Here is a 15,722-nt window from a genome sequence, read left to right as displayed (position 1 = left end):
GCTTCTGCAACCTCACCGTGCAGGAGCCGGCCTGCAACTCTAAAGGTATGGAGCCGGTGGGGACCGGCCCCAACGCTAATTTTAAACTCCTTGGGAGAGCAAGGCAGCGGAGGCCCACTGCGTTCCTGGACTGGTGCTTGATTCAAATATAAGCTGAAGGGGGCTTTTGCAGCACAAAAATTGTGCTGAAAAATTTGGCTTATGCTCGAGTATATACGGTAAGTAATTTCTTGCCCTTGGTTCCATACCTGGCTTTGCCTCAGAAAAACAGCAAATGTGAATCAAGCCTTAAAGGGATTATCCTTCTTTTTAATACTGAAGGCCTGTCCTTAGAATAAGCCTTTGAGATCTGTAAGGGTCTGACAGCCGGGACTAGCTGTTTTGAAAGAGTGCAGATCCCGGGAATGTTTACGTGTGTGGAGCTGCGCAGCTCGCTCCCTGCGCAATGTGTAGCTCACCTTATTTCTCCCCAAGCATATTCAACTTTCATCACCATGTTACAAAGCACATTACAGTAACACTGTAGATAACATATATTTGTCTATGTATGTCACTTTTGTAGATTTGGAGGCAGTTGGTGCACTGACCTCATCACTGAGACCACTGTTCTTACAACTCAGACCCCCTACCATCTCCTGCCAGCACCACCTTAGGCTGGGTTCATACATGGATTTTTGGACCGGATTTGACGCGGAGGCCACCTCAGAATACGGTCCAGAAAACGGCTAGCCACGACTGGATGTCGGTGCAGTGCACTGGCATCTAGTCATAGCATTACGCTTCGGATTAGGCCCAAATGAATGGACCTAGTCAGGAAGGAGGTGTTGCGTCACGGACGCTGCGGCGGATTCTGCAGCAAGAAAGGGCAGGTCGCTTCTTTTTTCCTCGAGCGGCACAAAACCACTAGCAGAAAAAAGAAGTGAACAGCTTCCACTGAAGTCAATGGGAGGCGTATTTTTGGACCGGATTCTGAGGTGGATTCCGCTTCAAAATCCGGTTCAAAAATCCCTGTGTGAACCCAGCCTTATGCAACGAAGGTTGATCCGCCCCCTGCTATTACATCACCCATCCTACTTGAGCAGTAAGAGCAGTGCTCCCAGGGCTGAAGGTCCACCCCCGTGCACCAAGTTTCTTATTTGCATATGACATCAACATTGTTTTCCTCCAAATGTGACATACATAAGAGGTCTGTTGTTTATCACTGTATAATAGCATAGTAACATTTCACTATATTGGGGGGAGGAGGTGGACTATCTGCTACACACTGTGTGTGGACTGAGCTGCACGGCTCCTGGAGTGTAAACATCTGTGCTGTCCTCAACCAGTTGATATAAGAAGGTCCCGGCTGGATTATCAATATTAGAGATGGATAACACCTTTAATTAGAAGTAAATGCAAAAAAAAAAAAAAAAAAAAAAAAGTGCCAAAGACATGCACCAGGTTACTAAAGTGATTTAGTTTATTCAGGTTCTTCAGCACACAGCAGAAACTAGGAGAACATATTAGTCACGTAAGACTGTGTCAATCCCAAATACATGCAGCACACATCAGTATTACTTTGGCTACAAGTCGATGCCCGTCCTGATCCAAAATGATGACGGCGCGTACAGTGTATAGAGAAGGATCCTGCAGGAAACAGGCACAAAATGTGACTTAAGAGACAGCGAACAATCATAGTGGAAAAGAAAATGTGTAATGTAACCCAAAGCTACCAACTCAATAGGTTTTATTACCAACTACTATAATCCTATAGCTGCAGAACAGGTAGATGCACCATGGGAAATGTAGTTTGTCCACATATTAACACTGCATGCTATTATTTAGCAATGCTATGGATACATACGCAGATAAATTTATCCAAGCTGGACAACTAGCTAATAGCGGGTTTTGCTCCAAAAACTGGAACAAACCCTTCCGCCTGAGGAAAGCAATAGAAGTGAATGGGAGGCGAAAAACGCTTAGCATTCTTTTGCAAAAACTGCGACCGAAAATAGCGTTTTTTTTTTTTTTTTTTACAGTCCATTCACTTTAGGGGAGGGGAAAACCGGCTGGCGTTTTCTGAAGCAGTTTTTAACAAAAACTGCTCCAGAAAATGCTCCAAAAAAACCCTCAAGGTAAAAAAACCGCTTCCTAATTAGTAAGCATTTTTTTTCAGGACCAAAATAAGGCAGGCGGTTTTTACATGCAAACTAGCCCTGAAGGAGTTATGGTCTACGGCCATCTGGGTCTTGGCTGTCAGTGAGCTGTTCCTGGACAGCAGGACTCTCAGTTTACATCTGTAATCCGCGCTGCTAGCTCTTTGTACACTATAGTGGGTGGTTTAGGTACTACAGAGGTATAAGGCTGCGTTCACATGCAGTAATGAGCCACTCACTCTGACATGTAAACACGTGTCAGAGTGAGCGCAGTAAAACAGAATCCCATTGACTTCAATGGGTTCGGTCTTATGCACGCTACCCATTGAACTCAATGGGAGGCTTTTTTTCCTTCAATAAAAAAAGCCTCCCATTGAGTTCAATTGGTATTGTGCGTGAGACCAAACCCATTGAAGTCAATGGGATTCTGTTTTAGGGCGGTTCACACGGAGTAAACGCGTGTATTTTGGCAAAATAATTGTGTAAAAAATACACGTATAAAAATAAGACTCCCATTGACTTCAATGACATTTTACTTGTGTATTTTAATGTTTTTTTACATGTGTAAAAAAAACATCATTGAAGTCAATGAGTGTCTTATTTTTACATGTGTATTTTGCCAAAATACACGTGCGTTTACTCTGTGTGAACGGGCCCTTATACAGCGCTCACTCTGACACGTGATTAGGTGTCAGCACTGTATAGCGCTGCTGTGAATAAGGATGTACCTGACAGACTTTTAGGAACGCCCTTCTGACTGTGAAGAGCTACGATACTGGGACCGATAGCGCTTTACCTGGGGCACAGATCGGGAAAGCCAACAGTGTGCTGAATTCCAGCAGTATATAGAACTGCCTGTGCCCCAGACCATGAAAGCTCCTCTATAAGTAACATCAGCCGGTAATAAGGAAGCCTATAACGAATTGATACAAGATGTTACCTCCAAGCAAATCTCTAGTCTGTTCTGTGCGAAGCTGCCCCTAGTCTACACCATCTGCGGTAACGTGACACACTGCAGCACATAACACAACCGCACCCAACACTACCCTAGTCTACACAGTGCTATACAATGTCCCCCCACACAGTATCATCACATGACGTCACGGGTTAGCCGTCCTCCCAGTACCGGTAAGTTCTCCATGTGACCGATAAGCGGGGCCGCAGAATAAGCTGGAAATCCCTTTAAATGATAACCCCGCCCACTAGCCCCGCCCCCGCCGTAGAGCGGAAGACACTGCTTGTTTACCACAACACAACCGCGGCAACACACCAGATATGATGAAACTTCCAGTAATCGTAGCCCCGCCCTCTCTCCGCCCCCGGACGTGTGATGTAACCGAGCCTGTTTACGAAGTGACGTCAAACGCACCGAAACTTCCAGAACGTCTTACGTACGACGTAATTTTTTTGCAAGTCACTGTGAGGGCCTGCGGCCGTTGCTTTCCCCGTTCAGGCTCTTTGTCATGTCCAAACCGGCAACAGCCCTTCACAATTGACCGGTACTCAACGGTCTAACAATTGGGGAGACAGAACGGGGTACAGGGCGCTGAAAGCGGAGCTGCCCGCTGATAGGGGGAGAGGAGAGCCTGTCAGTGACGTCACCCTGGCATGTTGGCGCTGCAGAGAGTGATTTGCCGCCGATCTGTCAGTGACAGTTAAGTGGTGTGGTTTCAGTCTCTGCTGCTATTGGACGGCTGTGGTTGTGCTCTTTAGTGATTGGCTGCCTGCAGTATGGGCCCGCCCCCGGCTTGTGTACCTGGCGTCAGCCTGCGGTGTGATTGGTGGATGGCAGGGTTGTCTGTTTTGCCGGGTGATGCGGAAGTGGTAGTCGGTCGGCGGGTACACGGGCGGCGGATACACGAGGAAGCAGAAGAGCGCTGGCAGCGGAGACTCTTTTCAGCGTGTGAGAGGACCAGGTAGACGAGGGCAGGCTGGCTATGCTGTGTGTAGGAGGGGGGCGCTGTTTTCTCTTCATGGCTTTGTGGAGGTTGGATGTGTGGGCGTTGTGACGGGGCTGCTGTGACAGGCGCAGGCTGGCGAGGCAATAGCGCCTATATGGTTGTGTAGGCAGCTGCAGCATGTGCTGGGGACAAGGGCACAGCTTGAGTCAGGGGTGGGTTCACACACAGCGTTTTAGGAGAAAAAAGAAGTTGCATTGTAAAGGAAGCGCTTGTGCTTCTGTCTGTGGGTGACACTAATGTCTGCTATTCTGGTATCATTGTATGGGCAGTGCAGGGGCCAGTGTTTGGGGGTTTAAGGGAGATTAGTGATGGAAAGTCCCATGAAATCTCTGCAACCTCCTGATCAGACTCTAGAAACAGTCCTGACATATGGTGAGGACATTGGCCCGCTATTGTGTAAGCTTTAGGGCGAGTCCTCCTTTATGTCTGTGGCCTGATCCTACACCCCACACCCCATAAGACTATGCTGGAACGTAAACCTATTTCATCATCTGCTGAGAAGGAAGCAGAAGATTGTGGTGAGACTGGGGGCGATGGGCAGAGCACATGTATACACGTAACATGTCTAATGTACATATATGGTGTGTGTATAATATATGGAATTGTTCTTTCCAGCCGCACTACTATATCTTATATATTGTATTGTAAAGATACATTGTGGATATGCTGGTGCTGTATCAGTAGTAGGAGCGGCTGCTTGTCTTCCTGGCCCAGGACTCTGTATAAGAGATAATTAGTCTACCCTTATTTACATAAGACACAAGTCCTCGGCATCTCTTCTGAAACCACAGCCCTGTTCATGCCCTGACAGATGCAGAATACCAGCCGGCTGCTCGGGTTAGACTAGACCCCGTTCCTCTTGTTTATTCTTTATTATGGTTACTGGCTGCGGTTTTCTCCTCGCTGTGTACAGCCCCGTGACACTGATGACTGAAGTCTACAACAGAAGCTTTGAATACCGCAGCCAAGTGCACTTAGGGTGTGATGAATGTAGGTCAGTGACTACCTAGGTGAAGGTTGCTTATGAAAACAGTTCAGTGTCCAGGGATGGGCTTATGCAATGTTGCTATGATGCAATGTCTGTGTAAATCTGGTTTGTTTGAAAGCACTTTCCGCTTTAGACATTTTCATTTTTAACCTCCAAACTTTCCATTTTCCTCCCTTTTTTATAGGAGAAACCTTAGTATATTCCTGTGTACAAGAAAGTGCGAGTGTTGGGGGTCCCTCTTTCCCTGGGGCTCCCAGACATGCTGTCTTTGAAGAAGTATCTGACGGAGGGTCTTATCCAGTTCACCATTCTATTGAGCCTTATGGGTGTGCGTGTGGACTTGGACTCCTATCTGCCCTCTCACCTTCCCCCTCTGCATGAGATTATCCTGGGGCCTACCTCAGCATATACTCAGACACAGTTTCACAGCCTCCGTGGCACCACAGATGGCTACGGAGTGCACCCAAAGAGCGTGGACTTAGACCAATTTTTCACCTCCCGCAGACTGTTAAGCCGTATGCGGGCCCTTGACAGGCTGCAAGTGCCCAGCACTGAACTTGATGCCTGGCTAGTGCATAGGGAGGCGGACAGCTCTGTGTCCAGTGCTCAGACCGGCTCCAGCCGATCCCCTGAAGGCCCTCAGGATCTCCCATCTACAGACAGCAGCCTCCGAGACAATAGAGAGACTGAGCAAGGACGTGGCACAGATGAACTGGGAGCAACTGCGCAGTCCGAAACTTCAGATCTAAACAAGGAGGTAAGCTACAAATCCTGACAGATTAGGACTGGCTACCGTGGCTCCCAAACTCTCGTCCCTCAGGCCATACCTGCTGAGATCTTGGCTGCCTAGGATAGCTTGTAAAATGAATAAGGAGGAAACATATGGTCACTGGTCAATATCACCGCTTCAGGGATTTAATATTTTCTGCAAAATTGAGCAGTGACTACCTTGAACCTCCTCAAAGAATAGCGCCCCCAATCTTCGAGTCCTGAAGCCGTAAGTGCTATCTGCCGTCAGTCCTTGCTTGGGAGTGATTCCTTGGTTTTTAACAAAAGCAGGCACTGCTAGGTCTTGTGTGTTTCAATCTAATCCACGAAGGAGAATCGCACAGGACCCTGGCACGGTTATACACCATACAGTGTGGTCACATGCCTGGACTTGTGTACGGATTTGTTTACACAGGATTTAATGTGAGGGGTGGGGGATGTTTTTCTGCTGCTTTTTGACATGTGAGACTGGAGTAGTCTGCAATGCAGACAGGAATAGGGTCACCTTACATTGCTTCAGAGCCAAGAGCATGTGATCTAACATTAAATGTGGGCTGGGCAGATGTCTCCAGGTCTTAGTGCTGTGCCAGTACAGTATGTGCACAGATCCTATTACTTGATGGTCACGGTGTCTCTCATGTCTGATTTTATATGTAGACATAACCCCAGGACCCCCACTCTTCTGTGCTGTTATCTCTGGTGCACTTGATGTTTGTGTGTGTGTGGCATTAGCTGCTCACGTGATTTGCACAGATTTATAAGGTCTTATTTCATGCAGTCTAGTCTGTATATATCTGCTTGTATCCTAATATGTGCCAGGCAATAATAGTAAAGCGTAATTCCAGGATGCCAACATCCTTTGGCTAAGCTTTGAAGTAGAGGTAAAGTTAGTGTAGTAGATGCTGCTGGGCACCGGTGTTAGTTTACTCACAGCTTAGAGGCCATCTTGCTATCTCTGGCCAAGGTGCAGAGTTTCCGGTAGTTCCTTGAAGCGCCAAGTAAAGAGCTGGCAGCTGAGATAGTTTTAAGTCTCTTCTCTGGAAATCTGTATATATTGGGAGGTTAGATCTCCTACCAGCCCTCATGTGAACCGCATTTACCAATCTGCCTCCAAGAATAGATATTATTTTGCGTATGGGTATGTAAAGCCCAGATACTGTAATAGAGGGCACAGGGAACTTGCCAATCCTGTCTTCAAAGGGCACCTGTCAGTTATGTATCTGAGCCAACAAGAGCAGTGGGTGCTATTGTACCCGCTAGTACAGATGTGCTTTACAGAACTTGTCCTGATCCGATTCCTTTTAGATGATCTATATGGTAATAGCAGGTGGAGGAGAACTCTTCAGTCCATACATGCAGATAGTTTTCAATTTCTTGCCTCAGCCATTGCTGTTTTTCATCTTTATGATATTTTATATGACTGGCCTGACCATATAGCTTGGCAGTGTGCTGTCTGAGAATCCTCGGTGGTGAAGGGCCTGGCAGCTGTTGTGTCACACGACGGGCATGAGTGTTAGTGACAGGTGTCTGCCCCACACTTGCACAATATAGCAGATCTCTGGATTCTGTGAAGCGCGGGACAGTCTTATAACCTGTTTACATGTTAGTTGGCAGTACACGGGATGAAGGAGTCATATGACATGATGTGAGTGTTGGCAACACATGGTGGCACTACACACCCTGGCACTGTGCTAATGTGTAATCTAGGACTTCTTTGGGTGCTGTTAATGTGAATGTCCTATGCCCAATCTCTTTGTATCCTCTATTGTTTCCATGCTACCAGCCGGTTGTATTAGGTCGGTGCTCAGCCATTTGCAGCTGTAAGGGAGCCTTCACACGGAGTAAATGCGCGTGTAATTTTGCAAAATACACGTGTAAAAATACGCCTGTAAAATGTCATTGAAGTCAATGGGAGTCTTATTTTTACACGTGTATTTTGCAAAAATACACGCACGTTTACTCCGTGTGCAGGCTCCCTTACAAGCACAAGACACAGGGACTTCTTGTAGAGCTGTAAACTTGACAGTGACCTTGAGGGCCTGTGTAAGGGGGGGGGGGCAGTGCAGTGACATGTCATGGAGGGCTTTGTTCTAATGCAGATGTTTCGTGCTGGAATATTTCCCTCTTGAATGAACTCTTCATAATTTAAGTCAGGCTGTAAAGTAAAGGCGTAACAGAGTATATCCTGGCTATTGAATTACAGCGTTACAGCTTGGCGTCTGTTATGTGCGCCAGTTGCTCAGTTGTTGGAAATACAACTGTTACAATTTAGTTTATTTTTTTTTTTTTACCTTTCCAGGAAATTGATCCAATAGATATTTTATGGCTTCAGGATATTGACCTTGGAGCTGGACGGGAAGATTTCGAGAGTAGAGGACGTCACAAGGACAATGAAGATCTCTGGGAATCTTTGCATAATAACCCAGGAAGTGAAACTGTGCAGCCTGGGGTTCAAGTGGATGGAGAAACTGGGGAAAATGTGCCCCCGGAGGTAAGCATTGACCATATCATACCTTGTGCATAGAACATATAGAAACCTCATGAGGCACAAGTTTTTTTAGCTTATGTTCCATTTTAGCCACGTGGGTGAAATGAAGAGGTCTACAGTAATCTGTTGTGTATAGAGTGATACTGTAGGACAGGGGTCCTCAAACTTTTTAAAAAGTGGGCCGGAGGCAGAGCAGGTCGCACAGACATCGGGAGTGGTGCCCTCCAATAGGTAAACTGAAGTGCGCTCCATGGCCTGGCCCGAGCTCCCCAGGAGCTTCATTATAAATGCACTCCTGCCGGCGTTGTCGGCGGGGCCAGACAGAAGTGCTTGGCGGGCCACAGTTTGAGGACCCCTGCTGTAGGAACTAGTCACCATACTTTGCAATTCATTCTCCATCTTTTAACCTTTAGATGTGGCTTTTTCCTTTATTGAGTTCAGAGGCCATATTAATTCTGCACAATAAGATTTTTTTTTAATATGCTATTGATCACTCTTGTTTTTATACAGAGGCAGACCGCTATGTCCTTGGCAGAGTGCCTGAGTCTTCTGGATGACCCTTTCCAGTTTACCGATCCTCCAGAGGTAACTCCCGTGCCCTCTCATCTGTTCTGGTTTTGCTCTCTGTGATCACTTGAGCAATGCAATCTTATTTCTGCTCTGTGCAGTTTCCAGCTACTGACTCCCAGAGTATCTTGGATACAGAACAAGGCCCTGTGGCTTTAGGTCAGAGCGATGGACTCCTGTCCCCCTTTCTATCAGATATGGAGTCACCTGTTGATTTGGAGGAGCAGTGGCAGGACCTGATGTCAATCATGAACATGCAGGTAAAAATGTATTTTAGCTGTCATCCAAACAGTTGTAATAAAAATGGCGCAGGGAAATTATTTATTTTTTTGCAACTTGATCAACTGGTGCACAAGGCATAATGAATCTTCTCTGATGTGTTTTTGGATGGAGAGGGGAGTACCCATGTTTAGACAAAAAAAAAAAAAAAAAGCCAGTCTTGATTAAAATGAGACTCTGTAACATTTTTATAAGAGGGGACCCCCCCCCCCCAAAAAAAATAAATAAAAATATCCTACTCTCCTGGTGCTCCAGTGTCTTCCAGCGTGGTCTGGTCCTGCAGATTTTTTTTTTTTTTCCCCCCGGTGTAAGTGACCTCTGAGGACAATCGGTGGTTTCAGCAATAAACACAGGATGTCACTACCTGTGACGTCCAAAGGTCCGTTCCTTAAGCCACTGATTGGCCTAAGTGGTCACGTGAAGGGATGTGGGATGTCCCAGCCAGCAAGGACTTTTAAGGACTAGCAAAAGAAGACTGCTGAGCCGTAGGACTTAACCCCCACGTCCCCTGGTGTAACTAAGAGGTTGTCCTTCCCCTTTTTTTTTTTTTTTTTTTTTAAATTATTTAAAGTCTACTTCATAGTTGTGATTTTACATTTTTTTTTCTTCTAGTCAATGGATGTAAATGGTTCAACTGAGGATCCCTTATACCTGAGCCTAGACCCATCACTGCAGCAAAATGGAAACCTGGATCCACCAGCTCTTCAAGGATGTGCTCAAAACCTTTCACTCTTCACACCTTCCATGGATGCTTTCCCAGTTTCAGAGTCGCCTCTGCCTCAGCTTTCTTCTCACAACTCCAGTGACATCAATTCCACTTTTGGATTTACCAATCTGACAGGAATCCTTTTTCCCTCACAACTAAATAGCACATCCAACGATACATCAAGCAGTGCTCTACAGGACCCCCTTAATGGGATCTTGGGAGATGCTTTATTTGACGAAATAAGCCTGATGGACCTGGCACTCGAGGAGGGTTTCAGCCAAGTGCAAGCTTCTCAACTTCAGGAAGAATTGGATTCAGATTCTGGTTTGTCTCTTGATTCTCATCGTAGTCCAGCATCTCCTAGTGGATCTGAGACTTCTTCCTCATGCTCGTCATCCTCCTCCTCTTCATCATTCTCTGAGGAAGGAGCAGTAGGATACAGCTCTGACTCTGAGCTGGTGGAACCAGAGGAGATTGAGGAAGCCAGTGGTTACCAACCAGAATACAGCAAGTTCTGCAGAATGAGCTCCCAGGACCCTGGCCGATTCAGTCGCTTACCTTTCCTTGAACATGTTGGGCATAATCATACCTACAACATGGTTCCTGAGGAACCCGAAGAGCCTCAGCCACCTGTAGGAGGAAGGGGAAGCCGCAGACAAGGGGCGTTCATAGACAGGCAGGCAGGCCGTGATGAGCAGAGAGCTAGAGCTATGAAGATCCCCTTCAGTAATGATAAAATTATTAACCTGCCAGTGGAGGAGTTCAATGAGCTTCTTACCAAATATCAGCTTAGTGAGGCACAACTTTGCTTGGTACGTGATATCCGCAGACGAGGAAAGAACAAGATGGCTGCACAGAACTGTCGCAAGAGGAAACTGGACACAATTCTGAATCTAGAGCAGGAGGTGAAGCGCCTAAACCGAGAACGTAGCGCTCAGCTTCGAGAGAAAGGAGAAAACTTGAGATCACTCCAGAGAATGAAGCAGGAAGTGGAAAACCTATATCAGGAAGTGTTTAGCCAGCTAAGAGACCAAGAAGGCCGACCATACTCTCCTCAGCAGTATGCCCTGCACTACACCAGCAATGGTAATGTGGTACTCATGCCACGCAACGCTGAGGGCCAACAAAGTCGACGGCCAGAGAGAAAGGACCGGAGGAAGTGACAGATCAGTATTTGAAATCAGGAATATTACAGGACAGCGGGTGTGGGCTGTGCTTTCATTCAGGCCTCCGTATCAAATCTTTCACACAAGACTGACCCCAGTGAGTGATGAGGTAGATTTCTACACATACTGAGGGCCAGGGACTGTGTCCTGTCTGTATCAGGGCCCTGTTTGTCCAGGAATGAGGAGGAGGCCAGCCGGGCCTGTGGGCAGAAGCATGCCCTGAAATCGTAACCTAAGAAGCTGACAAAGGCAGGGTGAAAGACCATTTTTTTTGTTTAATCTTTGATCTTGTACCATGTCTAAAATGTAGGCAAATGTGTTTCAGAAAGTGAAGAGTAACCTTGCATGAAGGTGAGCAGTGTCAGAGCTGTCCTTACCGGGCACGCAGTGTATAAAGGGTTTGGGCTAGGTGGTCTAATTGAGAAAGGAAATCTGAGCCTCATAAAATCTTTTACCAGCCATTACTGTTTGACCTCAGTGCCCGTGCTGGTTTTATGGGGCTCAGGTATTCCTGGTAAGGTCTGACAATGGTTTACAGCACGGTAAGGGTAGTTTCTCTTGTTTAATTCTAATTTATTTGTTTAGGATTTCCCAAGTTAAATATTGCATTGCCCATATCTGCCAGACAGGGCATGACTCAATCACACCAAGTCTACTTACCAGTTCTAGCGCCATCCAGAGGATCCTGTAAAGTGGGCAGGATAGTGTGTGTACTATAGATTCCAATGTTTGGAATTTTCTTAATTTGAGGGATTATAAATCCTTCACTCATTCTATTTAATTCACTTGATCAGTTAGGTTTAGAGTTTGCTGAGTGTGAGAACTATGCACGTTCCATAATACATCATACTGGAACTAGTACAACTATGTATTGAAAGCTTTTTTTTTTTTTCTTTTTTTTCATTTGAAATAAACTGATTTTGTGATATTCTATAAACTCAAATCTCTGTCAATTTCTGATCTGCAGTGGAACAGTGTTGGATGACATGGCTTCCTTCTGGTAAAGTGAAGCCCAATATATTCACTATATATAGATACATTAGTAGTTCACTTCAGCGGAATGAATTGTACAAGATTAGTAAGCCTTTCTTCCAGGAACAGCACCACACCTGTTCATAGGTCATATCTGATATTGCAGAACATTGACATGAATGAGGCAGAGCTGTAATAGCGCACACCTTTTACGATATAGTACAAATATGGCTGAGGCTCCATGTTGCGGAAATGGCTTTTTTTTTTTTTTTGTTTGCAGATTTTGCTGTGGATTTTTGAGTCAAAGCCAAGAGTGGACTGAGCAGACGTTAGAAGTATAAGAACTTCCTGTACATTTCCTTATGTAGCCATTCTTGGCTTTGGATAAAAAGAAAAAAAACAAATCATCAAAATATGCAACAAAACAAGCTGTGTTTCTGTAACATCGGTCCTCAGCCTGTCAATGTTTTTCATTCCCTGCTTGGTCAGTTTCCTCTGGGGAGGTTTGGGAAGACTACTCCATACCAGAGGCTCAATGAATACAGTGATTATGTTCACATGTAACATATATTGCAGAAACTTCATATGTTCAAAATGTTCTCAGGATGTATGAAGAAAGCAGCAGCTATGGTATATGGGATAAGTGCTTATCTTTATAGGCGGTGTGCTCTGTATACAGTCCTTTTACATGCCATTTCATCACTACCTGCACTTAGAGGACCTTTCACCTCCACAGGCAATTCTAGTTCTTGGCATCTGTAATAGGCTCTGCACCATTGATTCCAGCACAGTTGGAATTTCCTCCCTAGTTTCTGCCATTCCTGAACAAGCAGCGCTGTAAGGGTGCATTCACATGGAGTTTTGTGGCGCTGATTTCGCCACAATAACTTGAGTAAAGAGTTATTGTGGCAAAATCAGCACCACAAAACTCCATGTGAATGCACCCTTAGTTTTGATGTCTGATGTGCTATTTAAGCTCTGTAATGTCAGAAGGGCGGTGTCAGGCAGGGGGTGTGATTCAGAGCTTCAGTCAGAGGCAGTCAGTGTCAGAACTCAGAGTTGCACCCCATGCCTGATCCTACTGGACACCTCCCTTCTGACAGTACAGACACTATATAGCATATCGGGCATCAAAACAAACAGCATTAATTGCTCAGGAATGGTGGGGGCTAGGGAATAAATTCCAACTGTGCTAGAATCAGTGTAGCAGCGTTTATTGATATGAAGAGCTGGACATGGGAGATGGATGGTGAAAGGTGCTTTTTTTCATTGTGCTAGTTTTATAGATATTCATTCTTGTTTTCTGAAACCAATTTTAGGCTAAGGCTCCACAGGCCAGAACCGTTGCGCTAAAGCACTGCGGGAACAACCACGACGTGAACATATTGTGGTTCTTCCTGCAGCACTTTTCACAAAAAGTTCACGGAGTTTCCTCTATCAACTTTGTTAAAATTATATCTATGAGAAAGTTACCGGTATTTCCATAGATATAATTGACATGATGCAATTTTCAAAACCGCAACTGTTTTGGAAATTACAGCACGTCTGCGCTGCGATGTTTTTTCCGCAAAGTGGGCATGGGAATCCCATCCACTTTGCAAGTACTGTAAAACACTGATTTTTACTGCTGCGTTTCCGGCCTGTGGGGCCCCGGCCTTACTGTGATTATCATGAAGAAATAGTTCAGAACCATATGGCACAAAGTGAATTATAATATAATACTTGTTTGGAGAAAATGGGTTTAATGAGCTGTGCTAACAGAAACCGATACCAGAGCTACAGGCTGCTTTATTGAGTTTAGAGCAGGTGGCAGGATTTCCCCGTCCAGTCAGACTAGAGATACAGCTGCTACAGGAAAGCATGTGATATACAAGTGCAGCTTGTACGCTAGTCATGCTCCCATCCATAACCCATAGCTTCAGCCAAGCTTACTAAAATATACTCCTTTATTCCTAGATGTAGAAACTTGAGCTGCTCACAATATAATCATTTCACAAACTTAGAAGTAGCTTCCTACAGTGGTAAAGGGTAAGTGTTAAAGGAGGCCATTGTAGAACTGATCCATTATTTAGCATATTATAAATGAAGGGGGTTATATGCAAGTTATGGGGTGTAGGCAGAGAAATAGCCCAGCGCTAGGAAATGTAATGTTAAGAAAAAGGACTTACCAGTTTCCTCCCCTGCTGCTTCTAGTCTCATTCTCCAGTCACATGCTATATATCACGGAGGCAGAGGACAGACTGCATGGTTTATCACATTTACTTTGACAGGCATTACTATAGCTAATACACTCTTCAATGCATAGAGTAATGTATTGTGGAAAGTCCCAAATTACACACTGCTTCTATGACCCCACACAGAACTGAGGAGCCTCCAGATGCTGGAAACTGCTCGCAGTAGACTGGGGAATGTGTGTAGTCTATACACTGCAATATCCTAGAACCACTGCTAGAAAGTGGACGGGGCTGCAGCTGTGAGACTATTACTGGAATTAGGAGTAGACTGCTTGTGCTCGCTGTGTCCTGCAGCAGCTTCTAGGTGGTAGAAGAACGAATCTGTGCAGGGTCATCAATATGAAAGAAAAAATCCATTTAGGGCTGGAAGGTGAGCCATAGCAATAAGACCGCAGTGTAAACACTTTTCTTCCTACTTTCTGCCCATATTCTACCTATACAAAAACCCCAGCTTTTCTGTATGTATAATTGACATGCTGTGCTTTTGAAAACCCAGCTTCTCCGCTGTGGATGTTTTTTCTGCAGTGTGTGGATAGCATTAGTGAGATTCCCATCCATGTTGCAGGTAATGTAAAATGCAGCATTTTTGGAGCCAAAGCAAAGAATGGCCACAAAAGGAATGGGAAATATATAAGAAGCTCCTTACACGTCTCCTTTCTGCTCAATCCACTCCTTGCTTACCCCTGGTTCACATCAGCGTTTGAATTCCGTCCAGGGGAGTCTGCATGCAGACATAACCCCCCCCCTAACAGAATATCAACGCAACTGCAAGTGCTGTAAAAGCACACAGACCCCCATTATAGTCTATGGGGTCTGTGTGCTATTACAGCACAGTGCTTGCAATTGTAGTCCGGTGGGGGTGTCTCCATGCAGACTCTAACCGGACAGTATACATACGCTAATGTGAACCGACCCTTAAGATTAAACCACAGTAAATTCTGCAACAAACCCCCCCCCCCCCCCCCAAAAAAAAAACAACAAAAAAACAAAAAAACAAACTGGGATTCGTCAATGTGGGTACTCAAGATCCCTCTTGGTAATATTTGTGTTTCACCCATTCCAATATAGCATCCAAGCAGATACTTTTGAATTAAGAAAAATACAACAATATATGTAGCCTGAACATCCAGTCCTACTAGTTTGTCCCCCTATTTTTACTAACTTCTGGACTGTGGGCAAGAATTAGGCCACAAGATTGACTTCTAACTGCAGGACCAGGGTTTGTTTGTAGTCTGTTGCCTTGTAAGAATATAGACCTACATACAAATATTTGCAAAGCTGCTGCAATGTAGATGCACTGGCATAATAAAAAAAAATAAAATAATAATGTTTAGACACTCCCCCCATCCTCGGATTTCCCCCCCTCTAGTCCATTTGTTCTAGATTTGTAATGTTGCTACAGATTCAGCTAAAGTATCTTTTGAAACTGCAGATCATACAAGTGGCAAAAGAGAGAAG

At 45.2% G+C, this 15,722-nt stretch overlaps 2 protein-coding genes across 2 annotated transcripts in view; one reads left to right on the top strand and one right to left on the bottom strand.

Moving 5' to 3' along the window:
* Positions 1–3,365, bottom strand: part of COPZ2 (coat protein complex I subunit zeta 2) — a 37,026-nt gene extending 33,661 nt beyond the window's left edge. The window contains exons 1-2 of the mRNA XM_075278719.1: positions 3,262–3,365; positions 1,558–1,626 (exon numbers count right to left, since the gene is read on the bottom strand). Of these exons, the coding sequence (XP_075134820.1) occupies positions 1,558–1,626; positions 3,262–3,276 (84 nt within the window). The 5' untranslated portion in view covers positions 3,277–3,365. The remainder of the gene's footprint in view (positions 1–1,557; positions 1,627–3,261) is intronic.
* Positions 3,366–3,894: 529 nt separating this feature from the next.
* Positions 3,895–11,934, top strand: NFE2L1 (NFE2 like bZIP transcription factor 1). The gene is made up of 6 exons (XM_075278279.1): positions 3,895–4,051; positions 5,269–5,841; positions 8,152–8,343; positions 8,851–8,925; positions 9,009–9,167; positions 9,799–11,934. The coding sequence occupies exons 2-6, from the start codon at positions 5,344–5,346 to the stop codon at positions 11,053–11,055; spliced, it is 2,181 nt and encodes a 726-aa protein (XP_075134380.1). The 5' UTR covers positions 3,895–4,051; positions 5,269–5,343; the 3' UTR covers positions 11,056–11,934.
* Positions 11,935–15,722: the final 3,788 nt, after the last annotated feature.

This window comes from Leptodactylus fuscus, chromosome 6, assembly GCF_031893055.1.
Source record: "Leptodactylus fuscus isolate aLepFus1 chromosome 6, aLepFus1.hap2, whole genome shotgun sequence".
Taxonomy (NCBI): Eukaryota; Metazoa; Chordata; class Amphibia; order Anura; family Leptodactylidae; genus Leptodactylus; species Leptodactylus fuscus.
The sequence above is the reverse complement of the archived record's forward strand: the minus strand, read 5'-3'. Positions and strand labels throughout refer to the sequence as shown.

Bases quoted from the DNA above. Each gene is read 5' to 3' on its own strand.
- NFE2L1 (XM_075278279.1), top strand. From the start codon at position 5,344: ATGCTGTCTTTGAAGAAGTATCTGACGGAGGGTCTTATCCAGTTCACC. The intron at 8,926-9,008 runs GTAACTCCCGTG...TGCTCTGTGCAG, and splicing joins AGTTTACCGATCCTCCAGAG to TTTCCAGCTACTGACTCCCA. The intron at 9,168-9,798 runs GTAAAAATGTAT...TTTTTCTTCTAG, and splicing joins TGTCAATCATGAACATGCAG to TCAATGGATGTAAATGGTTC.